Below are 26555 nucleotides of genomic sequence, written 5' to 3'. Positions count from 1 at the left end.
ACTACCCTAGAAATACACCAAAGTTAAAACTACAGTTTAACTGAAAGGACAGCTTCAACTAGTTCAGCTACTTCTCTGGAAAAGGAAGTTAAGTTGAAACATAATTCCTCTAGCCTTACCCAACTAGCATTTAAAACAAACAATCAAAAGCACAAAGAAATTCACAGTTAAGTAAGAAGCCTGAAACTACTGCCAATGGTTTTCAAGTGTTGACTGAAAAACCTCAGTGTGCTCCACTGGGCTTAGGTAGGCTCAAGAGGGCACCACAGAAATGCACTTGATTTATCACTGTCACTGCACGAAGCTGGCTCTTAGGACGTCTTGGTCCAGGATTTAAAGGATGGGGAAGGTCACTGAGTTCACTAATTATCACTCCATAAGCACCAACACTCACGGAATCCAGAAGAAAACACCTAAGCCAAAAATCACGCACCTGGTTCACAGAACAGAATGTTTCAAGAAGCACAGAAGTGATTTCTTCTGTAAGGTTTCTGAAAAGTCACCTTGAAAGCCAGTTTTAAAGGCATGGATGCTCGTCCAAAGGTTAAAATAAGTTAACTTTGTTGCAGTCATCTTTAAATTTCATCATAATATCATGCATTCCTATTGTCTGAGTCTCTGAAGAGGGATAATTGGAGAGAAACCCGCCTAGACATATTTTTGTATTACCTAATCTCTAACTTGTTTTCCCCAGAGAAGAAGAAAGTCTGGACTAAGTAACAGTGGAATAATTCATCTAAAATGTGGTGAAAGATTAAATGAGCGTGAATCTAAGGCCATTTAATTAGAAAATCCTACCTACAAAATTGTAGTACTTACTAAAGTGGCTTCCATAAAAACAGTTGGATGTAAACAAAGTTGTAAGATACCAGTGAGAAACACCAGCACAGACTAACTTGGTGAAAACAGGTACAAAACATGGATAAAGACAAGTGGACAGTGGCTGCACAGACCAATTCAATTGCCATTGATAAACTTCCTTCTTTGTATTTAAAAAATGTGCATAATGTGAACATATTCTGGTCTGCTGATTAAAGCAGATGGTTGCCTTTGAAATTTAAGCCCAGCCCTTATTTCACTGAAGTTACTAAATCTGAAATAGAATAATACACTAAAATGTAGATACAAAACCAACATGATAGACAGTCACTCACTGAAATAAGAAAAGGTTAAAGCTATGAAAAATTAAAGATTACTCTTGTTCAAGTCTTTTGCTGCTCTGGTTCAACTGGAGGGTGAGACAGAGGGAAAGTAACTACACCCAAATCAGGAGGTAGAGCTTAAGTCAGGATACCTGTCATGGCTCACCGAGTGGCCTTGGAATAGCACCCCCACCCCACCCTCGACCTCTTCTGGGCCACATTTCCCCTCTTCTGAGAAAGGACTGCATTGGATGAAATGGTCTCCTTAGTACCTTCTAGCTTTGACAGCCTGAATTTCACCTCTTATAAAAGAATATTCCCTCAAAGTATGTTTCTCAAATTAAATATTCCTACTAAAAATTTTAAGTTGATAAGAAAGGCAGCAGAGAGTCACCCTAGAGAGCTTTTCTTGTAAGTTCAAATGAAACCAGTGACTACTCACAGCAACTGTATGACATGACTAAGCATTTCGAGCTCATATCAATAAATATGCCACATGTTACCTGGATTACAATCTGGGACTTATGTGCTCCAGAGTTGAAAGCTGACAACTCTTTGAACACAGACTTTACCTCCTCATAACCATATGTCAATTTTTAAAAGACTTATGAAATTAAAACTTTACTTTTTTTATTTTTACTTTTTTTTTTTGTCTTTCCTAGGGCCGCACCCATGGCATATGGAGGTTCCCAGGCTAGGGGTCTAATCAGAGTTGTAGTTACCAGCCTACACCAGAGCCACAGCAACTCAGGATCGGAGCCACGTCTGTGACCTACACCTTAGCTCACAGCAACGCCGGATCCTTAACCCACTGAGCGAGGCCAGGGATCGAACACGCAACCTCGTGGTTCCTAGTCGGATTCATTAACCACTGAGCCAAGACGGGAACAGCTACTACAAACTTCTTGGTGAGGTAATACCCTTCATGCTTCTATAGTTTTCTTTAATACAACTGTTACTAAAATTAAGAGGACCATCTGCCCATTTATAAGTCTTTAAGGAAATAGTAAAAACAATGACTCCTAATAATAAAAGATTAAGGCAAGAATAAGTTGTTTGTGGGCTATTCGATTGTTTTTGCTTTTATCTCTTTCATGCTGAGAACACTGCTGAATATTATCCCTTTATTTTAAAAAATCCAAATGCTTATGGTTGTTATCATTAGTAACCACAAATATCCAAGGATTATGGAGAGATCATTAGTTAGTTACCTTCCATGTCTTAAGATTAAGTTGGTGGATAGATACTTCTCCATTTACTCCAAACATCAAGGAACAAAAAAGAAAAAAAAACAAAACTACCCTTATGAAGACACACAAGGGTAAGAATATTTACAGGTCCTTCCTTTCCTATCACTGTATGTTGCATAGACTTGAGTCTATAGGGATGTCACCTGGTCACACCATTCTCTCCTGGCAAGGAAGTCACTCTGCGCCCTCTGCCACACCTCTCCTTCCTCCACACATGCTGCTCTTTCTCCTTACTCTATTTCCTCATATAGACAAATCCTTTATTCTCCCTTCAGCCTTATCATCCCAAGGATAAAATTATATTGCTTAGTTCATTCAAGCAACACACCCTTACAATCCTTTCTTAAGACTCACCTACAAATTTCAAACACAAAGGCATTGTTACCTGCATCTTTGTAAGTAAGATACTCCTAGGACTTGGAAACTAAGGTTTTAAACTAAGGAAAACATACAAAATTAATATGACTATGAGACTGAATGATATTGTATATGGTACATATATATCACATTTTATTTTTTTAAAGGATTTTTTTTATTAAAGTCTAGTTGATTTACAATGCTGTGCCAATTTCTGCTATACAGCAAAGTGACCCAGTCATACATACATATACATTCCCTTTCTTATATTATCATCCATCATGGTCTATTCCCAAGAGACTAGATATAGTTCCCAATTCTATATGGTAGGACCTCATTGCTTATGCGTTCTAAATGTAATAGTTTTCTTTTACTAACCCCAAATTCCCAGGCCATCTCACTCCCTTTCCCTTTCCCCTTGGCAACCACAAGTCTGTTCTCTATGTCTTGTGTGACATTTTCTTTATTTATTCATCCACCAGTGGACATTGAGGTTGTTGCCCTATCTTGGCTATTGTGAAGAGTACTGCTGTGAACATATGATTGCAGAGCGCTCTCCAAGATCCTGATTTTAACTCTTGTGGATATATACCCAGAAGTGGAAATGCTGCCATCTGCAACAACGTGGACTGAAATGGGCAAACAGCATACTCAGTAAAAAAAGCCAGTCACAGAAGGACAGATACTGCATGATTCTTCTTAAATGAGGAATCTAAACTAGTTGACAGAGAAACAGACATTAGAATGGTGGTTTCCAGGGACTAGGGGAAGGGAAGATGCGGAACTACTGTGCAGTAGGTATTCAGTGGCAGTTATAAAAGATGGGTATGTCTAGGGCGTTCCCTTCGTGGTTCAGCGGTTAATGAACCCAACTAGGATCCATGAGGATATGGGTTTGATCCCTGGCCTCACTCAGTGGGTTAAGGATCTGGTGTTGCCATGAGCTGTGGTAGAGGTCGCAGATGAGGCTCGGCTCCTACATTGCTGTGGCTGTGGTGTAGGCTGTAGCTGTAGCTCCAATTTGACCCCTAGCCTGGGAACCTCCCTATGCCTTGGGTGCCACCCTAAAAAGCAAAAAAAAAAAAAAAAAAAAAAAAAAAAAAAAAAAAAAAGATGGATATGACTAGAGATCTGCTGGTACAACATTATGTCTATAGTTAACACTGTATTGTGTGCTTAATGATTTGTCAAGAGGGTAGAGCTTATGTCAAGGGCTCCTACCACAATAAGCAAGAGATTCATATGAGAAAAATCCCTAAGTTAACTCATATCTAAGAGAGTCAAGAAAAAGGCAGCAACTCAGCAGCACTTTCTCTCAGCACCTTGGGTCCATGCCCTCTCCTTCTGCATTTCCTGGGAGTAGACAAAAACCATCCCTAAGTGTTCTTTGCTCCCTCCACAGGGTTCCTGCCCTTACCCCATCACCAATCACCACATATTTTATAATTCAATCTAGCTCTCCACATACTAAGAGGTAGGAGTTTAAAAATCTACCATAAAGGTGAAGAAAAGGAAGTGGGAAATAAGAAAAAGGCTATCTTGTAGATGAGACAGACCACGATGTTCACAAAACAGACAATTGGCTACAATTTAAACCTCAAGTATCAACAGTCATTAACAGCTAACACACAAGGGGTATGTTCTAGGAGACGGGCGTCTAAGCTCTTTACTGGCCACAATTCATTGAATCCTCCCGAGGGGCCTGTAGGTACTCGTGCTGTCCCCCATTTTGCAGGTAAATAAATGGAAGGACTGAGAGTCTCTAAGGGGACTGGCCAAAGACCACAGTCAGCACTGGCTGACCTGAGACTAATAACCGGGCATCAGGCTTCTTCTCCTCATGAGGGTGGTCTTCCTGGATGAGGCAAGATGGAGCCTGGCCTGCAAGAATGCCTGTCTCGGGGAGGAAGCTGGCCTTACTGGCTGACAAAGCTTATAAAGAGGGGAAATTCAAATGCAAGTAAATAAGCAACATGTGTTCAGACAACAGAACTTCATGAGTCTCAAGCATGCTTGGACCTGACCTGTGGGTAAGTGGAAGCCATGATGGGCTCAGGAGTGGGAATACATGGTTCAAGTATATGCACAAAATCTGAGGCGAGTCATAGACAAAATATGAAATCTCTTTATGAAAATCAAGTCGAAATACCATAAACATTTAATCCTCTGATCAAAGCTAGTTCCTCGAATTCAAACCATATAAAATGTTAAAAACAATAACTGAACCTCAATTCATTTGTGAGGGTGAAATCTAGATCCAAAGACAGCTCTGGCAGCCAGCAGCCTGCCAGGTGGGGGACAGGTGCAGGGGACAGGCAGTCTCATAGGCACATATTCAGACATACCCCAACCTTCAGACATGAATGGGCCTCCGTTCTGATGCTTCACCTTAAAATACACGGAAGCATCAAATCGGTGAACTTGTTTCAGGAGGTACGTTTGACAAAACTCTTTATGACTGTAATAGAATGTAACATTAATCCCAACAGTTAGTTTTATCAGGACCTTTAAAATCTCCTGAACATAGAATTTTATTTAAAAATATGCTTAAAATACCATAGCAGAAAGAACCTTCCTTGAGCTCCCGCTGTGGTGCAGTAGGTTAAGAGTCTGACAGCAGCAGCTCGGGACGGTGCAGAAGCATAGGTTCAATTCCAGCCTAGCACAGTGGGTTAAAGGGTCTGTCACTGCCAAGAGCTCAGATGCAATCCCTGGTCTGTGAACTTTCATATGCTGCAGGTGCAGCCATTTAAGAAAAAAAAAAGAAAAAAAAGAGTTCCCGTCGTGGCGCAGTGGTTAACGAATCCAACTAGGAACCATGAGGTTGCGGGTTCGATCCCTGCCCTTGCTCAGTGGGTTAACGATCCGGCGTTGCCATGAGCTGTGGTGTAGGTCGCAGACACGGCTCGGATCCCGCATTGCTGTGGCTCTGGCGTAGGCCAGTGGCTACAGCTCCGATTAGACCCCTAGCCTGGGAACCTCCCATATGCCGCAGGAGCGGTCCAAGAAATGGCAAAAAGACAAAAAAGAAAAAAACTTTCCTAACATGCTCTCTCCACACCCTGATTTATTTTGTTCCATATACCTATCACCACCTCCCACTACCTTATATTATTATTCATTATCGTCCTCCCTATTGTAATCACGTCTAGAAATGGCAAAACTTGTCTTTTTCACCATGAAACTGGATCCCCAATCCCTAGAACGACGCCATGCACACAGGAAGAATTCCATAAATACTTGTTAAACTCATTCATTTACCCATCCATCCATTTATTGAAGCAAATTCCCTAGTGTTACCCATGCCCTAAAATACTGTTATTTTTTCAACCTTGATGAACAGAAGTGGAAGCAGTTCGAGGTTATAGAATTCGGTCAGGCTGAATCAGATGTTTTGCAGACTCCGTGGGTTTGTTTTTCAATGCTGTTGCTTGGAAGTAGGGTGCATGGGTGGGGGAAGAAACAGGAAATAAGTGCATTTTGTTGTATGAATCTGTATGCGATGTGCCTGAAATGGTCTATTCTATGGGGGGATTGTAGGCATTCTTGTCTGGAATAGCTGCTTACAAGAGATCCAGAGTTTAGATTTAAAAGATGTTGACAAGGAGATCCCATCATGGCGCAGCGGAAACGAATCCAACTGGGAACCATGAGTTTGCGGGTTCAATCCCTGGCCTTGCTCAGTGGGTTAACGATCCGGCGTTGCCGTGAGCTGTGGTGGAGGTCGCAGACATGGCTCAGATCTGGCATTGCTGTGGCTCTGGTGTAGGCCGGCAGCAACAGCTCCGATTAGACCCCTAGCCTGGGAACCTCCATATGCTGTGGGTGCAGCCCTAAAAAAAAGACAGAAAAAAAAAAAAACTAAAAATAAAAGATGTTGACAAGAAAGAAAAGCAAGGGGCAATTTTTTGCTCATGTAGGAGAATGTACAAAGCAAGTGAGTGGGGTTAGGTATGGCCATTGCTGGCCTGGTTCACAGATCCCACACAGACAGAGGTATTCATGATTTAAGGACCCAAGGCTAGGACATCCAGGGATGCTGGACCGCTAAGCTGATGTGATCTCCAACTGGGTCCAGAGGCCAAGCCCACAGCGTTTGCCATGAGGGCCTGACATTCTCACTGCCACTTTCTACTCCAAAGCCAAGAAGTTCCCAGGACAAGAAATCTGGCCTAACGTTTCCAGAAGGCCCTACAAAAAAACAGATTTGGGACTTAAATAAAAATTTCCTTTTCGTTGGGATTTAAAAGGGGGAAAGACCACGATTTCTGATTAAATGCATTGATAGCTCCTACATTTCCCTTTCAAGGCTCTACTGTCATGTCCAATGCAATGCATTAAAACCTCATTTCCATCTTGCCCCCGAAGTAGCTGCCGTTCCTGCTTCTGCTAATAGTTGCACAAGCTCCAAAGCAAGTCCTTGCTCTTTCACTCTAATCAACCCCCATCACGTCTGCTTCAAATGTCTTGTCCTCATTTATATGTTCACTGCTTTCAGCAGTTGGCATCCTTCTCAAAATACCAGTGAACTGCAACAATTTCCTAACATCTCTCCCAGCCTCTAAGCTAGTTAGTTCTCGAGTCAATCTATTTTACATACTACTTCATGACCCCACCTTTCTAAATCTCTGCTTTTACCATTGCAACCGTCTGTGCCAAGCATTGGGAAATAATCCCACTACCTAAGGGATAGTTCAAACTCCTCCAGTGAGGTACCACTTGAGCTGGTCCCAAGTTACCCATCAGCCTGCCTCCAATCTGCCAATCTAGACTAGAAATTGCACGCCTTTTGCTCCCCTCAAACATGTATAGGCCTCCAAACATGGAGTGGAGATCTTATTGAACTTTGCACTAAATGACTGATTAGAACGTCTTGTCTCTGTGCCTTTGGATGTTCCAGTCTTCCTGCAGTATTCTCCCACCTCACTCCTCCAAATCCACACACACCTTGCATCTCCCGTAATAGTTTATTAAATCCTCACACACATCAGTATGTGAGCACTAGCATTAATTGCCTAAATCCTTGTTCCGCAGAGTGTGGGCCTCATCGGGATGGCCCGGGAGCTTGCTAGAAATAGAGAATCCCGGCCCTGACCAGATCTAATGAATCAGAATCTGCCCTTGGGAGTTCCCATCGGAACAAACCCAACTAGACTACATGAGGATGTGGGTTTGATCCCTGGTCTTGCTCAGTGGGTTAAGGATCCGGCATTGCCAAGAGCTGTGGTGCGGGTCACAGATGCAGCTCAGATCCTGCGTTGCTGTGGCTCTGGCCGGCAGATGCAGCTCCAATTCAACCCTTAGCCTGGGAACTTCCATATGCCACAAGTACAGCCCTAAAAGGTGAAAAAAAAAACAAAAAAACAAACAAAAAAAAGACTTTGCCTTCAAACCAGACGCCAAGGTGTTTTATATGCACACTGGAGTGTGAGAAGCATTTGTTTAAAGCACTATAATTCTCAGTAAAGTCTGGGTATTTTTCTCACCCAGAACTTCTAAAAATTACAAATTCCTCTGCATCTCCAGAACTTCCTTCTAATCCAACCAACTAATCCGACAATCTAATCCAGTGGAGCCCCTATCTGACAGATACACATTAACAGGTCAAAATTTCCTTTGTTTGGTCTTCCTGTCTTTTGTTAGGACACACTTAGAGCCAGGATTGGTGTAATGGAAAGAGCTGGGTTTAGAGTCATCATGAGGGTTCCCACTTGTGCTAATAAGCCTGTGACCTTGAGCGAGCCACCCAACTTCTCAGTTTCCATATCTGTAAATTCAGGCAACCACCCTTTCTTATAAAGAGGTTAAAAGATTTTATACAAGGCATCAAGGTAAGCATTCAAGTATTTTCTTTCCACTCTCCTCCACTCCCTCTCTCGAAAGCAGTATTTTACCTCCTGTTGCTATTTAATAGCCTTAAAACAGGGGTTTTCTACTATTGCACCTAAACTCATCCTACTAGTTATTTAAAAGGCAATTTTTCCTTTGTTTATGTTCTTCTCCTATATCCATATCTTGGGCTACTATTGGTTTCATCTATCCTTGGCTCTCTAAAACGTCACATTCACAACATAAAAAAGCAATAAATATTTCTTCCTACAAATGAAAGATATACATTTAACAACTAGCAAGAAATAATGTCTAATGGCTGGTAGAAGAAGTGATCACTCCATTTGTTGTAAGTCTTCATAAAGGAATTCTTGAAGTGTCTCTGTGCTTGGGTCACTTCTTGGACTTTGCTTTTCTAAGTCACTATCTGATCCCCGAGGAGTTTCATCTTACTGGAATTAGACAGTGCTATTTATTTTTACACTTGGTAATCTGTGTTTACCACCTGTTTCAAACCCTCCAATAGCTACACTGATGGCAGGACTTTGGGTGATGTACTCAAGTAATTTTTCTTCTTTAATTCAATAGGCTGGTAATATGATTATACGTTATCCTTTTGCTTATAGTTTGGGCTTCTAAACAGGACTTCAAATTACCAATCATTAAGGTTTTTGTATAAGATTCAGCAAACAATGACCTAACTGAAAATTAAAATATTATATATATATATACTATGTAACATTTATATGTAAATATTACATTTATTTTATAATATATATTTGAAATATATCATATATTATATAATTATATGTTATATTATACCACATATATATTAAATACATATTTATAATATATTTATGTATTAAATATATATTTATTCTGTAATATATATTTAATATATTAAATTATCTATTTTATATATAATATTTATATTATATACTATTTATATATATAATATAATACAGTTATTTTGTAATAAATATTTACATTGCATAAATATATAAATAATTTGTAAGCACTTACTCCCAGTCAAGGATGTTTGGAGGAGGTAGTCATAATTCAGTGTGATTTTTAACAAGTCAAATAAAGTATCAAAAACTGGTAAATAAATAATTAGAATAGTTAACTTCCTACCAGCTCTATTTCAAAGCTAGGTTCCATGCCAGTGCTATAAAGGGCAAAGTGTGGCAGCATGATCCAGAGCAATTGAGATTAGTAAAGTTTTACAATCCACGGCCTTTAACAGGAATGTTCCATTATCATGGAAAATACAATTGAACATTCATAAATATCTGTGTGGCAATCATAAAACCCATAAGGGCATTCATGTGAGCCATCAATAAAATCCAATTACTCTATAATAGCTCCACCAGCCAGGGTGAAAAGACCACCCATGCAGCACATTTCTTCTATCCTAAGGCACACGTGTCCATTTAACATTCCTAAAATTAGAAGATCTTATAATCACTGATCTTAGATTTGATGGCATATTGTAATATGACATCGATTTGAAGTTACTTAGCTCACAAACTATGGACAAAATTAATTACAACAGAAAGCTATTTGCATGTATCAAGTGAGGTAATATCAACCACACAATACAGATCCACTTCGGGTATAGCTGCCTGGTTAAAGTGTAACTCATACAAAGATTTTAGTCCCATAGCACTAGAAAGAATATCACGTTTTTAAAGGCTGTTCGAGTCTGTTTAGACAATACAATGGAAGCAGCCCCGGCTTTGTAGGTTAAGACATCCCCCGAATTTAAATCCAAGCTCTGTTATTTGCCCAAGGTCATACAGCTAAGCAAGTTACTCTTCTCTCTGACTCCCTTCACTTCATGTGTCAGAAACAAAATGAGAATAACTGGCTGGACTGTTACTAGGTTAGAAATAATTAATGTAAAACAGCTGACAGAGAGGGCTTATCTTCCAGTTTGTCTAAACTTGTTTGAGTATTTCCAAAATACGCTGGACATTCTACTACTATGATGTCCTTGCCTTGTGCCATTCATCCCTCCAAATCCATCATTCCCTTGGAGTTGTAAACTAAAAAAATCTTTGCAATGCTGCTTAAGACCCAAAAGCAAACATTAAGACTGAAGAATGCTCTTTCATCTACACTTAGGGTTTTAAGATCAAGGTAGACAGGAGTAGGTCTTATTTCTCTGCCACCCACCCAAGAGTCAGGGTCTCTACACAGTGCATTAAATATCCAATAGAGGCAGGTGACAAGTCTCAAGATAAAAGGTCTACAGATGAGAGAACTCAACAGCCCTAGGCTACACCTCACATACCTGCCCACCCACCCTTTGCAGTCCATCCAAACTGTGCTGCCTCCAGCCGCCCGAGCAGCAGTCAGCTCTGGCCTGGGCAGCTCAAGGCTTACATCAATTGATGTCAACCTTTAAGGGATTTTTTCCCCTGCCTTTTTCTTGTACGCAGAATGAACAAAGAGAATGGAAATATGAGAAAGGACAGAGAGCTCTATTTCTTAATCTGGGGTCAGCATGCTCTGACCACCTGTATTTAATCATTACAGTATTCCTATTTCTCTTCCAAGATAGGGACTAAGCCCCTCTGGTAAAGTGAATTCTTTACCAAAATAAACAAGGATCTAGGGAGACCCTCAGAATCTCATGCCTCACCCCTTGAAGCCTTTTATAAATTTTCACATCTGTTCTTAGTGTGCATGCATATGTATGATTTACTGGAATTTTTTTTCTTCTTTTTAGAGCCTCATTTGGTGGCATGTGGTGCCAGGGATCAAATCAGAGCTGCAGCTGCAGCCTACGCCACAGCTGCAGCCACAGCAATGCAGCTCCGAGCCACATCTGTGACCTACGCCATAGCTTGCAGCAATGCTGGATCTTTGACCCGCTGAGCAAGGCCAGGGATCAAACCCTCATCCTCATGGATACTAGTCAGGTTCTTAACCTACTGAGCCACAACAGGAACTCCTATTGCAAAACATTTTTGAGGTGAATACACATTATAAAATGAAATAAAACTTGAGTTACCTACCTAGTACAGAATTTTCCTTCTCACTATTAAGTCAGAGGAATTCTAGTAACATGTCAGCCAAATTGTCTACCCAGACATAGATTCTTCTGAAGATTATTTCCATGTCTCAGTAATGTAAAAGAAAAAATGCAGAACAAAAGCATTTCAACAAGTCTAGCAGCCATCAATGTTATTAAAATGAAATGAAACAGTGAAATGTAATAACAGTGATACTTGATATTCAGGGATTTCTTCCCAAATTGCTCAAAATACACAGAGCAAACCCTCGTTAAATTGATAGTGGTTAATGCAAACAGAGCTTAATTCAAAGCAGATACTTCTCTCAGGCCGCCAAGATCCTCCACTTTTTCCTTTTTTAACTTAAGAAAAAGTGGCTTACCTGAAATATGTTCATTCAAAGCATATTTGCCATCTACTTCTTTTTGAATGGAATTTCATTACACTATCACATACATTTAATGTGGCCAGTGTACTTAAATGTATGGGGCAAGTGTACTCTGTTTGCTTAAAATTTTCTCAATAACAGTTTTGGAACATGTTTTCTTAAGTTTACTGTGGATATTTGGTCAGCAGTGTCTGAAGCAATGGTATCAAGTTCTTAAGAAAAAGTGATGACCCATCACCCTGCCTCCCAGGTCAGGAAGGATGCTCAGAAGGTGTGTCTCTGAAGAATGGAGACAGAGTCCATCAGCAGCCAAACCCAGCTGGGGCAGCTGCTCAGCATGACAAATTATACCAGCACAGTGACCCCTAAACTACAACTACTCCATCAACCTAAACTCTTAAAGATAACCAATAAATGCTCAATATCCAACTTTTATGCCTTTTCAACGCTGGATAGCAAGGCTCTACATTTTTAAAAAAACATCGAGTTAAATGTCAAACAAAATGTCAAAACATTAACATGAAAGTATACCTAAGTTTTTTTACTTTTTTCACTGTGTACAATTAGAAGTAAATAATAAGCAGAGCTTATGTCCTCACAAACAGTGCCCGTTGCTATTTATGATTTTTAGTGTTCAAGGTTAAAACTACAAATATTTTAGCTAATATGATCAAGACTTTTGATGCTATTAGCATCGTAGCCTTTTGATGGACAACACAGATGGGAGACGTCCAGAAGGAGCAGCTGTTTTATGTCCAATGGAAAACAGGGCTGCAGTGTGTTTTTTTGTTCTGTAAAGATTATGAACAACTATTCCCCCCAAAAAAATCCATAGACCCTACAAAAAAGCCTTTTGGAGGACAGAGTCCGATCTTGCCTATCCAAAGGACAACCACCTTTCCTCATGACCAAAATGACAAGAATTTTCACAGAAATGAAGGAAAAAAAATGGGTTGACAGAAAGAAACCAATAAACACAGTAAAGTTTTGGATTTGGATTTGTGTTGTAGACTGCTTGGACCCATATGGAATTTTTTTTTTTTTGCTTTTTTAAATATGGAAACAAAAACTTTTAAGGAAACAAATCCAAATCAAACTAAAATATTTGTATTATTTCATAAAATTGAGGACTCAAAAATTTCATAAAATTATACTGGTCCCACATATAAAGGGGCAAGAGCAGCTGAATTAGCTATTTGTTTTCTGGTTTCTAGCCTTGCTAGTTGAACAAAATAGATAAACTGCAAAATGTCAACTAAACATAAATTTCAGAACGACATCTGTTTTAATATCTGCTCCTAACTGAAAGAAGAGATAAGTCTAAAATGGCCAAAATGCTCATTAAAAAACAAAGAGCCTCTAGCTAATCATCACAATTTAAGTAGCCAAGGGGCCAGATTTTGTTCCTCCAGGTTCTTCTCTAAGGCACATGCATCTTCAGAGGGTCAAGAATTAGAAAAATGATCATAATTAATCATTGAATACCATTTTGAGCGCTACTATACGGCAAGCATTATACACCTTACATACATGATTTTATGTAAATTATTACAATGTCCTTTGGGGGTAGGGCTACCCCCAAATGGTATTGTTTGCTAGGCTCTAAAACAGCAGCAATTCCACCTGTCTTATTCGCTGACCACAGGGAGGAAAAGCAACATGTCTACAATCATTCAGCCACTAAGTGACTGAATGGGATAGGATTAAACCCACATCAGGGAACGCCTAAATCCCTGCTCTCGTCTAAAAGGATCACCTCTTCATGACAACTGATGCACACTAACTGAACTCCTGTTCCATCTGGGGTGAAGACGACCAAGAAATTCAGCCTGGGGTGCACTAGAAGCAGTTCAAATGAACATTTCTGTATGCCCTTATTCTTCAAATGATTCTTTGTTGTTGTTTTGTCTTTTTAGAGCCACACACTTGGCATATGGAGTTTCCCAGGCTAGGGGTCAAAACAGAGCTGCACCTCCTAGCCTACACCACAGCCACAACAATGCCAGATCCGAGCCCCATCTGCGACCTATACCACAGCTCATGGCAACGTCAGGTCCTTAACCCACTGAGCAAGGCCAGGGATGGAACCTTCGTCCTCATGGATGCTAGTCAGATTCGTTTCCACTGAGCCACGACAGAAACTCCTTCAAATGGTTTTTTATCGTGTCAAACTCAATCTACAATTTTTTAAAAATTGGTTTGGTGTTTAATGCTGGGCAAAGCTAAGAGGTACCAAGGCAGATGGCTTGACTTTGGAAGAAGCAAGGCTTACTGCAAACTCGCTGGTAACACTTCTTACTAAAGTAACTTTAATGACTTCTCATAAGCTACCGCCACTACCGGTTCCTGCTTTTAAAAACTTCTATTCCTTACTCTTGAACTTCTACAAGATATTTCATCTACCTATATTACTACTACATTTTTCCACTCAGCATTTATTTAGATTGATGATGATAAGAAAACATTAAAATGTTTCTAAAACTTCTTATCAACATAAGCACAGAACATCCCTCGAATGTCAGCTAAAACAATAGTAACATGTATTATTTGCATATCAGCATAATAACTTAAACTCTCCCCTACTACCTTGAAAAGCACATGGTCCAAAATTCCAATTTCAATTTTACTCACACAACTGAGAGGAAACACAGATCCTTCTTTCAAACTATATAAATTTTAGATTATATTTTAATATTCCAAAATGGTAAATAAAAAAACCAATTCAAACCAAAAGAGTGTCTGCTCTGCTAGATCTGTTTCGCAACTTTTTAAAAAATTTTATTGGAGTATAGTTGACTTGACAATGTTGTGTCGTTAGTTTTAAGTGTACAGAAAAGTGAATCAGTCATACATATAAATACATCCATTCTTTTTCCCATATAGGTTATGACCAACTATTAAGTAGATTTTCCTGTGCTATAGAGTAGGTTCTCCATAATCACCTTTTTTATACCGTAGTATGTATGTGTTATTCCCACCCTCCCAATTCTTCCCTCTCCCCAATGGCTTCACCTATGGTAACCCTAAGATTGGTTCTCAAATCTGTGAGTTTGTTTCTGTTTTCAAAATAAGTTTTTTGGAATCTTTTTTTTTTTTATTAGATGCTTTGCAATTTTGAAAGATGAGGAAGAAAAAGAGGAAGATGTGGCAAAGAAAAATCTGTTCCCACCTTCAAAACCTCATTTTAAGATTACCTGGAAGTCTGCATCATTAAAATCTAACTTTCAAATACGCACTTAATACCTAAGGTGTGAGGAACTAAGGAGACAAAAGGAGTAAGAAATACATTATCCCTGCCCTCAAACAGTTTCAAGTCTAAGCAAGAATTAGATGCAAGTGAAAACAAAAAATGCTTTGAAAGCCCAGAGGAGAAACCAAGGTCACTTCCAATGAGAAGTGTTTTCCTGACTAAAGAGCTGAAATGACTGTTCATCTCTATGCTCCCAGAGAACCCTGGGCATTTAACACAATGGATTCTAACTGAACTCATGAGGACATTTCCTCAGTTATAATGTGGACCCCACTAAGGGCAGAACCCCATCTTATTTCTATGTGTATAAGTACCAGCCACAGAGAAGATGCTCAATCAATGCTTTTTGTGTGACTGGCAAGTGAATGCAGCCCAAACGTCCCCTTAGTGGATTAAATGCCACTTGCTACCCTGTTGTTCTAGAAATAAATGTAAGCACACACACCTCACATGTACACCCTTCACTCAAACACTCAGTTAAATCCAAGCAGAAGAGAGCATGAAACTCCAAGAAAAACAATGCTTAACACCTCGAGTTACTGCTGAAGCTCTCATTTTCAAAAATCACTGACAGGACTACAGTAAGATATTAAAGGGCATATAATTGTAAATGTTTGATCAATTCAACATAGGCAGCCCTGCAGCTAATTATGGGAAAGAAGAATGTCTTCAACAAAAATCTCTCTCTTTAATTTAACCTTTTGAAGGGCTTTGCTAAAAAACAAATGCTAGCTGATCAGGGAAGCAAATTCTACCACCCTCCCAGGAACTGACTCAGGACAACTGCTTATCAGATGAGCCACCCAGTAAGATGCTTTGGAGTAATGAATTTCAGATGGGTTACTTGTGGAAGATAAAGATCCTGGCCATAAAAATCTATAACGTGAATTTGGAGCGGATAAGCAATGAGATCCTGCTGTACAGCACAGGGAACTCTATCTAGTCCCTGGTGATGGAACATGAGGGAGGATAATGTGAGAAAAAGAATGTTCTGTATAGCAGAAATTAACAGAACATTGTAAATCAACTAAAATAGAAAAAATAAAAAGCTTTAAAAAAAAAGTCTATAACATGAAGTCTCACCCAGGAAGCCACGATAGAATCAGGCCCCATGGTTCTTTGAGTTTGAGGAAGTAGGGAGCTGAGGAAGGAGGGATGGTACTTAGAAACTTGTCGCTCTGTCAAAGAAAGAAATTAAGAACTGGAAATGGAGAGAGAGAAAGAGTAGAGAAAACTTCAGTTATCCTCTTTGTGTGTACCGGCAAACTCACATTCCACCACTTTTCTCTGCAGCTAAGAAGGCTCTTAGGTATTCAACCTTGGCCATTAAAGGACATTTGAAAATGTGACCAAATCTTTGCTGCTGGCCTTAAACAGGGCTTTGGCAACGCAAAATAATTAAGGTTCCCCTTTCAGTAACTATCCAACACCAGAGAATGAATGAACGGGACAGAGGTGTGTGTGGCATAGTAAGCTTCCTTTCTACTTGATTCTCTTCTAATTACTTGGAAGGAAGAGAGGTGACATTTTTAAATAGTAACATGAATTGACAGGTGGAAGTCCCCATGTTCAAGTTACAGATCCAAGTTTAGATACCATTAAGTTTGCTTGCTTGCCTTTTTTTTTTTTTTTAAACAGATTCAGCTATTGAGAAACGCATTATCTGAAAAAAGAAGTAGTAAAACCAGGTTTAACTCAGAAGTAACTGAAAATTATATAACTCAAAGTAGGCATATTTTTACCTCCATGAATAAAAACCTTAAATAAATACACATACACATTCATATCCCCAGTCCAATGTGGCAGAGCGTGAAAGAGTGCCATCTGGAAACTTGACTCCTAAGACGTGACGTTACAGTACTGCAGCAAAATCAAGCACCCTTTTGAAGTTTTAGAGAACAGTTAAATCCTTAAAATATCATTTCGAGCTTCCTTTATTTTCAGGAGGGAAACATGTTAACGCTAATTTTGCCTCCAGCTACTGTTCCTTTGGCAACCAGCACGTGTAAAATGGATTCTTGATTTCTCTACCCTCCCCTTGATAAACAGATCTTTTCTAAAAGCCTCAGTTTTAAAACTTTTTAAAAGACATTTCGAGTCCATTTTAGACCTAAACTAGTACTATCTCAAATAACAAAAGGGTAAGTGTGTACTACAAAAATAGCTGTTCGTTGCATGACTGAAATGTTGTGTTCAGAGGCACCGCAGTCCTGTAACTGTAGCATGAACAGAATGTACCTTAGGAAGTGCGAAAAAAGTGGATTGAGATGGGAAGGGGGCGGAAAGAAAAAACATGTTTATAATCTGTTCAAGTTCTCAGCTTCAAAATTTCAATATATCATGTGGGGAGAGCAGTGGTTTAAATGTGGGACTTGGTCAAACTGCTCGACATAGAATTAAATCCATTCGTGTTCAACCCTACCTTTCTGCCAAGGTCAGTTCCTCCAAGACAGGACGTCTGGGCTACTCTGTTGAGTTGCTTTCAACGAGTGATGGTTCTGCGCCTCTTAGTGACCAGATGCCACCACAAAGACCAGGACACTTGCTCTAGGAGTGCTCCAGCGTGCTGTGACACGGCCTTGCCGTCACCACACTTGCTCTCCTACAGGCCTTTTATAGTAAGTGTGCAGAGACGGCTCGGTGGAGTCACACCCTCTCTTCTCTGCAGACTGTGTGCGTTTCTAAGTCCAGTATGGGTATCTGGCAAAGGGTTAATAACCATACGATGCAGGTCATCTCTGGCACAGAAGCTAAATTTCATGGCCTCGGTAAACATCTCAGGGAGGACTGGCTCCACCCCAATCTACCATTCATGGAGGCTAAGTCACCAATTTGCTTACTACCCATTGGGGAAGAAAAGGAGTCAAGATAGACCCTCTTCATTAAAGTCAGGCATGTCAACGTGAAAAGTATCAACTGACTTCTGCATATACGTAGTCCCAAAATAAGTGGTGTAATTCAAGCATATCTGGAAAAATTCAAGCTATCACTTTCTGCAAATAAAAGAATTCAGCTACAAAATTCATGTATAATTACAGAAACATCAAGGGTACCCTAGCTCTGTTTGACTGGTGAAAGTTATTAGAAAGTAAATGGTCCATCACAGAATATGGGAAAATAAAGCTTGTAGTTCAGGTCTGGCTTATTGAAGCAATTCAACAGCCATGGCTTTAAATGCTTCTGTTCGTGCCACTCATTCTCACCACACACAACTCTCCTAGGCTCTGTGTGCCATCCATGCTTTTAATCACGGCTGTGCCCTTACCAAAAAACAAACAAACGAAACAAAAAACCTCACATTTGTCAACATACAGGGTATGCCCCATCCTTTCCTATTTGTTCTCAATAAGTCCTGCAAGCATGTATCTTAGAGCACATTTGCAGCAAGACCAACAACAGGTCTGTGAACCATTGATGTGGTCTTAGGGAGTGAGTTTTGATAGGGCATTTGAAATAAGAAATAGTGGGCAATGTTTTTGCTAATTTTACTGTACATGGATGGGAAAATAAGGTCAAAGTAGTCACACCTTACTGCACACTCCAATTACAATGGCTCTCTACATTAAATGAACAAATAACAGAGAAATACATAAGTTATTCTACTAATAAGTAAAAAGTTGCATTTTAGCCAGCAGAATATGAAAGTTTAAGTGTTGGTCAGTATCCTCCCAACCACGTGACTCTCTTGCTGGCAGAGTGAAAAATCTAAAAATTCTGAGTCCGGGCCTCTCAGTCTCAGTACTATTGATATTTGGGGTCAGGAATGCTTTGTCATAGAGGCGGCCCTGATATTTAAAGGATATTTAGCAGCATCCCTGACCCCCTAGATAGCAGTAGCAAATCCGCACACACACCCCCCACCAGCTAGAGCAACCAAAATATCTCCAGACATTGCCAAATGCCCTCTGGTTAAGGACCCCCAGTCTAATCAACATCAAGTCCTTTCAGCTATGAAAAAGGAGAGGACAAGTTCTTGGACCTGTAGGAGCCTCCGCATTACAGAAGAACAGAAACTAAAGAGAAATGTATTACTATTTCTTAAGCAATCATTTGCTTTCCTTCACACCTACTGCCTTTTACAAAAATGCTCTCTCAGGGCATAAGAGCTTGGACCAACAGGTTTCAATGAGCCGTTGGCCAGCTTCCTTTGCAGCAGCCCAGGGTCCCCCCCTGTGCTTTCTGGTCCACCAAGACGGAACTGGCAGGGGCGATGCTTTGAAGAGAGTCAAGGTTCTCATGGAGGCATTCTCGCTAATACTACTTGGACTCCTCTGGCTTTTACAGACTTGTGGTTTCCACTGAAACGAGTTGTTCTGCATACTTCCTACTCCGGCTGTAACTACGTGACCTCCCAGTTTCAGTTTGTTGGTAACTTCATTTCATTGAAGGCTGAGCCCAGATACGGATTTTTCCTAAACACTTTAGACTCCATGTCTCACGAAACAAGCTCCAGGCAAGTTTTGCTTAAGACACCCTTGGAATTAGAAGCCAACAGACACGTTTTACTTAGCCTGTAGCCTACTCGGACATCAGAGTTTCAAAACAGAACGATGTGGGGAGGGGAAAAGACTTTTCTTCTTGAGAGACAGCAACAACTTAAGAAAAACATGCTCAACCTCAAAAATTTCTCTGCCCATCAGATAGGTCTTATGAGAGAATGCTGATGAGGAAAAAAATGAAACAAATTCATCCATAAAGTTATTTTTCATGGAAATTAAACATGACCTCAAATACTGCACAAGTAAACATGCCATTTTGGTGATGAAACCTAGGATCTCTCAAATATCATCCGATTCATCAGAAATGCTGACAGACCCAGCCCTGCTATGCACATATCACTGCTGTGTAGTTTAGAAATGCTTATTCAATAGGACTAGAAGCAAAGAGGTTCAAAATGGCTTGTTCATTAAAAAATATGGAGTTGCTTTTAAAAGAATTCTACCCAGGTTTTTAGGTTGTACTGCTAAAAGACAATGTATACTAGCAAAGATATTTATAAACAGACAGGGTTATTCTTAGGAAAAAAAAAGATTAGCCATATTTAAGACTTATAGTCATTTTTTATTAACTACAACATTCACCATGCAGACTTAGTCTTCAAATTGGTAAAAGTTCATTTTTCTACTTCTATCATTTCTATAGATAGACAGCATAAGGTGTTTATTTTTTTCCCCTTGGAAAAATGCTCATTAGCTTTAAGAGCCACAATAAGGAGGAAGTCATTATGACAAAATTAAAACATTTTCCTGTCCCATTTACCTGGTAGCATGAGTTTATTCTGATCCACTGAAAGCAAATTAGATTTATAAGAAAAAACAAATTCTCACAAGACTTAAAAACCAGATTTCCTCTGAAACCTCACTCACGAACACCATTTTCCATCTAAAACACAAACACCTGCGCACATGTTGGTGCCCCCCCAACACACACACACACACACACACACACACTTTCACTTTCTCATTCATTACTATTAAAAGAGTAAAAAACAGTTCCTTTTGAGAAATCAGCCACAACCGACAAAAGTCATTAGTGTTAACGTGTTGGTCTCAGGCACTGCTGCCTTCCCAATGTTACATCTCTTCGGTCACTGTCCCGCTCTCATTTTTATGCTAGCAATTATGACTTAATCTCAAATAATTCTTTTTACTCAAGCTAGAACCTCTCCATTAGCTTCATGAATACAATGAGCCTGGTCACCATGAGCAACCCAACACTGCCCTGCCGGACAAGCATTAAAATATAAGCAACCATTTCAGTTAGTAGAGAGATTTTAAAATACTATCATGGTCTCGATTAGACAGCTTCACACTCCTGAGCCATTTCTTAAATGGTCTGTTCTGGAATGTGAACAGAGGAAGACAGAGGGACAATTTTTTTCAGTAACCATGAGTGCTCCGGAATTCTTTACGCCTAAGCCACAAGCCCGAAGTTTAAAAAATAAAATAAAATAACAAACCAGTGAGACTTACTTGACAGTGACTCGATTCGATAAATCCTGTAGATCCCCAGGATGGAAAAGCTGGGCTTCTTTCAATCCAATCTGTTCACAAGCTTTCAAAAAAACGTTTATATTATCCTGTGAAAAGAAGTGGAAAGTGATTGCTTAGCCGAGCTGTCTCTCAGACAAAGGTTACCAATTTTTTATGATAGAACTTCCAAGCTTCAAAGTCCAATTACAGCCAGTGAAAAAAGGAGGCAGCAAGACCAATGCATTCACATATTTAAAAAAAAAAAAAAAAACAATAATACATGGGCATGGAGAGCCTTGCGATCTTCCTCCGGAGCATAAACGGCAGTGCTCTCTTATGCCAGGCATATGCTGTTTCTGTGATCTTTGTGACTGGCACGTTAAACATTACCTGTTATAGGACAAGTGCCTGGCCACTGAGCAGTAATCTACACTTTGATGTCAGCTCTGCTCTGCAAACAAACGCCCTCTTCCCAGCTTTGCACGACAAGCCTCACCTCTCCTCTTTAAAAATAACTCCAGCTACTGACAGTCACCCACCCAGAAACTGTTGGCAGGGAAGAAATAAGAGGAGGAACATTCTGTTTCTATGATTACAAATTACAGGACGACGGTGGAATACCACACCTGGAATCTGGGTTTGGTTGCTGAGCCGGCTCTTGACAGACGGGGTGACCGCGCTGAAGGACCCAGGAGGAGCCCGAGCTGCCTGGCTGACTCGCGGAGCTGAGGTGTGGCATGTTACCCACACCCTGCACCTGCCTCGGGAACTGCCTCTGCGGCGTGAAAATCCAGGCTTGCCCTCCTATCTAATTTCAAACCAAAATCCTCCCTTCACGAGCCAATGCTTCTCATTCACGTAAACGGCTATACAAACGCTGACCACAATAGAGACACACATAGGGTGAGCAGAGTTAGCTGGAGCGCCTATCTTTACTCTGCGTCAAAGAAAAAAGAAAACCCTCCATGGGGTTGGGCTTGGGCAGAGCCATGCCACCCTTCACCTCCACTTTGTGAGGTTCTCGGGCAAGCAAGGGAAAGGTCTCCTTGTGTGCCAGCACCTTGTGTGGTCACATCTGCTGGCACCGCCCCCTCTGTGGGGGGAGTCTCTGGGACCCCCTGAAACCTCACCTCCCTCCCTAACAGCCGGCTGTGAGGGTCCAGGAGACGAATGGCCACTTGGAGAGAGGCAGCTACTCTTGTCCCATATTGGGAAGCCCATCCCCACGGGAAGAAAAAGCGGAGTGGGATGGCAGGGGTGGGAGGGGACGACAGGAAGGGAAACAGAGGAAGGGGAAGAGGCTGAATTCAGCAGCTTGGACCCTTGGCGGGGGCGGTTAGGGAAAGGGGAAAGCAAATGCATGGCAGAGAAAAGCAATACTGCCAGGGAATGCAAGGACATTAAAAAAAGAAACCCATTTGTAATGGCAGGAAGTTATTCTAGTGTACTATCAGTAAAAGGCAGCGTGAACTACCTAGCTGAAAAGTGCAATCCATGATTCATTTTAAATAAGAGGTCAAAGATTAAAGGAACTTAAGTCAAAAGTTGAACAGCTCAATGGAAGGCATGCAATCTGACTTTGTGGAGGAAAAAAAGGGAAGTAGAATTGTATTGGCAAGCTTCCAGGCAGGGCAAAAGTGATCATCTTGTTAGGCTCACATACTTTCTTTTTTCTTTTTTTTTTTTTTTTTTTTTTTTTTTTTGGGTCTTTTTGCCATTTCTTGGGCTGCTCCCACGGCATATGGAGGTCAAATGGAGCTGTAGCCGCTGGCCTATGCTAGTGCCACAGCAACTCGGGATCCAAGCCGCGTCTGCAACCTACACCATAGCTCACGGCAACGCTGGATCCTTAACCCACTGAGCAAGGGCAGGGATCGAACATGCAACCTCATGGTTCCTAGTCAGATTCGTTAACCACTGCACCACGACAGGAACTCCTCACATACTTTCTAGTACCTGTACTATCTACCAAATGATTCACATTAATGGTTCTAAAACTGCCCCTCAGAGAAGCAGACAAGAACAAATGATTCAGCCTATCAGTACCCCAAATCCTCCGGGAAGAAAATCTCATTTCAAAAAAGGAAAAATAATTGATTAGGTGTCTTCCCACAGATTCAATTTAGTTCTGAATGTTTAGAATGTTATAAAACATAAGTTAAATTAAAAGTAAACCTACTGAGTTGACAGCCAAAATAATTCTTCACATGCTTTATAAAAACATAACAGCATTCATCCAGTTGACAAATATGTACAGATTGATAAGGAAAAAGCCACACACACCTCAAAACCCATCCACATATTTAGAAAGAAGCCACTTAAAATCTGAAGTGAGTACAGTTCATTGGAGACAAAGAAAAACACAGAATAAATATGATTAAATTCTAGTTTCGAATAAAGCCTTTTCATTACAATGCAGTATCTTTTTAAAGAATTCAGTGCTACTTCACTTTAAAAATGGACCAACTTGGAGTTCCCGTCGTGGTGCAGTGGTTAACGAATCCGACTAGGAACCATGAGGTTGTGGGTTCAATCCCTGCCCTGGCTCAGTGGGTTAAGGATCCAGCGTTGCCGTGGGCTGTAGTGTAGATCACAGACGCGGCTCGGATCCTGTGTTGCTGTGGCTGTGGTGTAGGCTGGCGGTTACAGCTCCGATTTGACCCCTAGCCTGGGAACCTCTATATGCCGCGGGAGTGGCCCAAAAAATGGCAAAAAGACAAAAAAAAAAAAAAGGACCAACTTTATGAACAATGTCACACATGGCCTACACCATAGGAACAGGTTGTACTAAGACCAGAATTGTAACCTACATCATGCTTGCTGGACTTGAGCCCACTGGTAGTTTATTTTCTGTAATTTCAAAGGACAGAGGCAGAGAATGACCTAAGGGGATAGACAAAATTATTAAATAAAATTTTCATGTCTGCTGAAACATCAAGAAGCCACACCCAGCTCCAAGTATTAAAAGGGGAGCATTTAGTCCTCATTGAGTGGAGTCATTTTCACTTGAAACTAGTAAACATAAATTAAAGTGAAAACAAAAGGCAAACCTAAAACAAATCTCATCTCATTGGTCTGGTAGCCAGGACTCCACGTAAGCTGTGCCAATTAAGTGGCTTTGGAAACATTAGTCAACCTTTCTGGTCCCATCTGCCTCATGTGTGAAATGAGGGGTTTGTGGACCTGTAACCCATTACCAAGGACAAACACCTCTCTGTAAGGGGAGGAAAGCCCAGCCCTCCCAGGTCCAAACCTGCATAAAAATATTTCACAGCCCAACTTACATCAAGATCTTCAGATCAAAAACCTGCACTGAACAACTGCGATCCCTACACTCTAAGAACCCAAAGTAAAAAAAAAAAAAACAAAAAAACAGATACCTGAAGAACTGCAACAGCTCCTTTTAGTTTCGAATTTTTCTGTGACATGAATAAAACCAGACACTATAGAAACAGAAAAGCTTGTTTTCTGAAGACATTCATACTCTCCAATCCCCTCTCCACCCGAGTCAACTCTAAGGGCAGTCACAACAGGTGTGGGGTGGAGGCGGCCAGGGTATATGAGAGATGAGTGCCTCTGGAACCGTGCTTGCTAACCAAGGAGGAAGCCACAAACATTTACCAAGATTCCCAGGTCTCTATTAGTCCCCGGGAGTAACCTCTATTGGTTCTCTACAGCTTCGCAGCAAGTGATCCCCAAACTTAGCAGCTTGAAGCAATAGACATTGATGATGTCCCACCAGCTGTGAAGATCAGGAATTTGGGAAGGGCCCAAGGAGGAGGGCTCTGCCTTAGAGGCCTCTCAGCAGGTGGTAGATGAGATGGTCAAATGGGGCATCAGTCCTCTCAAGACATTCAGGGGTTTGCAGGAGCCTCTTCCACGGTGGCTCACTCAATCTGGCCAGTCAGGGCTGGCTGTTAGCAGCAAGTCTCAGTTCTTGGCCAAATGAACATCTCCCCCGGGTTGGTTGACAGAGCAGGTGATTCAAGAGAAAGCAAGATGGAGGCTGCGGTGTCTCATGACCTAGCTTTTCAAGTCACAGTTCATTCTCTCCTCAGTCTCCTGGGGTTTCATAGGTCAGCCCTATCGACGTAGGAAAGACTACACAAGGGCATAAACCGCAGATGGTGAGGCTCTTTGTAGACCATGTTGCGGATGTGCCAAGACGGTTCACTCTCTGGCCAAAAGGATTCATGACCCTCCCCCATGCGAATACACCAACCCCCCCCCCACCCCCGCTCAAGGCCCTGAAAACCCTCATCTCTTTGCAAGGTGAGCTCCAAGCCCAGAATCTCATCATCTCTATCAGATCCAGGTATGCAGGAGGCGCCTCAGGTGTAATTCCTTAAGGACAGCCCTTGATGAGAGGCACTCTCAACTTGAATGCCAGTGAACTAAAGCAACAAGTTACCTGCCCGCGGCAAACCCAACACATAGCGTGAACAGGTGCAGGGCAACCACTAGACACAGTTCAGTTCAAGGAAGGGAGAAATGAAAGGCACATTGGTTCACAGACATTCTGAAACCCTGCAAAGCAAAGATGGGCAGGTCCTTTGTTAGGATTCAAGACCAGGGGTTTTGCTTCATGCCCTGAACACTTGGTCCCACCTTAAAAATCATCTGGGTTTTTGCTTCAAGCCCTGAACACTTGGTCCCACCTTAAAAATCATCTTTCTCTAGTTCCCATTATGGCACAGTGGAAACAAACCCTACTGGTATTCATGAGGATGTAGGTTCAATCCCTGGCCCCACTCAGTGGGTCAAGGATCAAGCATTGCCATTGAGCTATGGTATAGGTCACCAACAGGGCTCGGACTACACATGGCCTATGGCTGTGGCACAGGCTGGCAGCTCCGATTCAACCCCTAGCCTAGGAACTTCCATAGGGCAGGTGCGGCCCTTAAAAACAACAACAACAAAAAATCACCCTTCCATTTCCTTGAAAAGTAGCTTGTGTCAGGAAGTGTCTGGTGCTTGCAACACACTGTGGATGTACTAAATGCCATTGAACTGTTCACCTTAAAATGGTTAATTTTCAGTTATGTGAATTTCACCTTCGGAAGTCATTTCTAAAAGGTGTTTCCTCTAACATGCTTTAAAATGGGTCTGTTAAAGTGTTGGTTTATTTATATCATCTAATTTACACAAGTGGCATTACTGTCCACCTTTTTTTCTCTCACACACTGAACCATTCTGTTCCACCAAAGTCCAAAGCTTCAGGAAAGCATATACCCCATCTCCCTAGGCTCTCACCCTGCCCAAAGCCACTTCTCATTTTTACTTGAAGGATTTTTTTTTAAGTATCTTTAATGATAAAATTTCAAGAGTGGTGACTTTCAGCCTGTGG

At 41.0% G+C, this 26555-nt stretch overlaps 1 protein-coding gene across 50 annotated transcripts in view; it reads right to left on the bottom strand.

Annotated features, from left to right (window-relative positions):
- The window catches only part of LMO7 (LIM domain 7), a 221938-nt gene that overhangs the window by 82274 nt on the left and 113109 nt on the right, over positions 1-26555 (bottom strand). For 31 of the 50 annotated variants that reach the window (XM_021065682.2, XM_084981953.1, XM_021065686.2 and 28 more), the window contains exon 4: positions 21209-21315. In XM_021065682.2, coding sequence (XP_020921341.2) covers positions 21209-21315 — 107 coding nt within the window. Of the gene's footprint in view, positions 1-21208; positions 21316-21488; positions 21910-26555 lie in introns of those variants that run through there. The other 19 variants (XM_084981975.1, XM_084981985.1, XM_084981989.1 and 16 more) reach the window with 2 other exon arrangements.

Source organism: Sus scrofa, chromosome 11 (assembly GCF_054392235.1).
Source record: "Sus scrofa isolate SSC_HxYL_T2T_F1_AM1 chromosome 11, Sscrofa_HxYL_maternal_Yorkshire_Landrace_v2.0, whole genome shotgun sequence".
In the NCBI taxonomy this organism is placed as follows: Eukaryota; Metazoa; Chordata; class Mammalia; order Artiodactyla; family Suidae; genus Sus; species Sus scrofa.
Note: the sequence above shows the minus strand (reverse complement) of the source record. Positions and strands in the feature narration are given on the sequence as shown.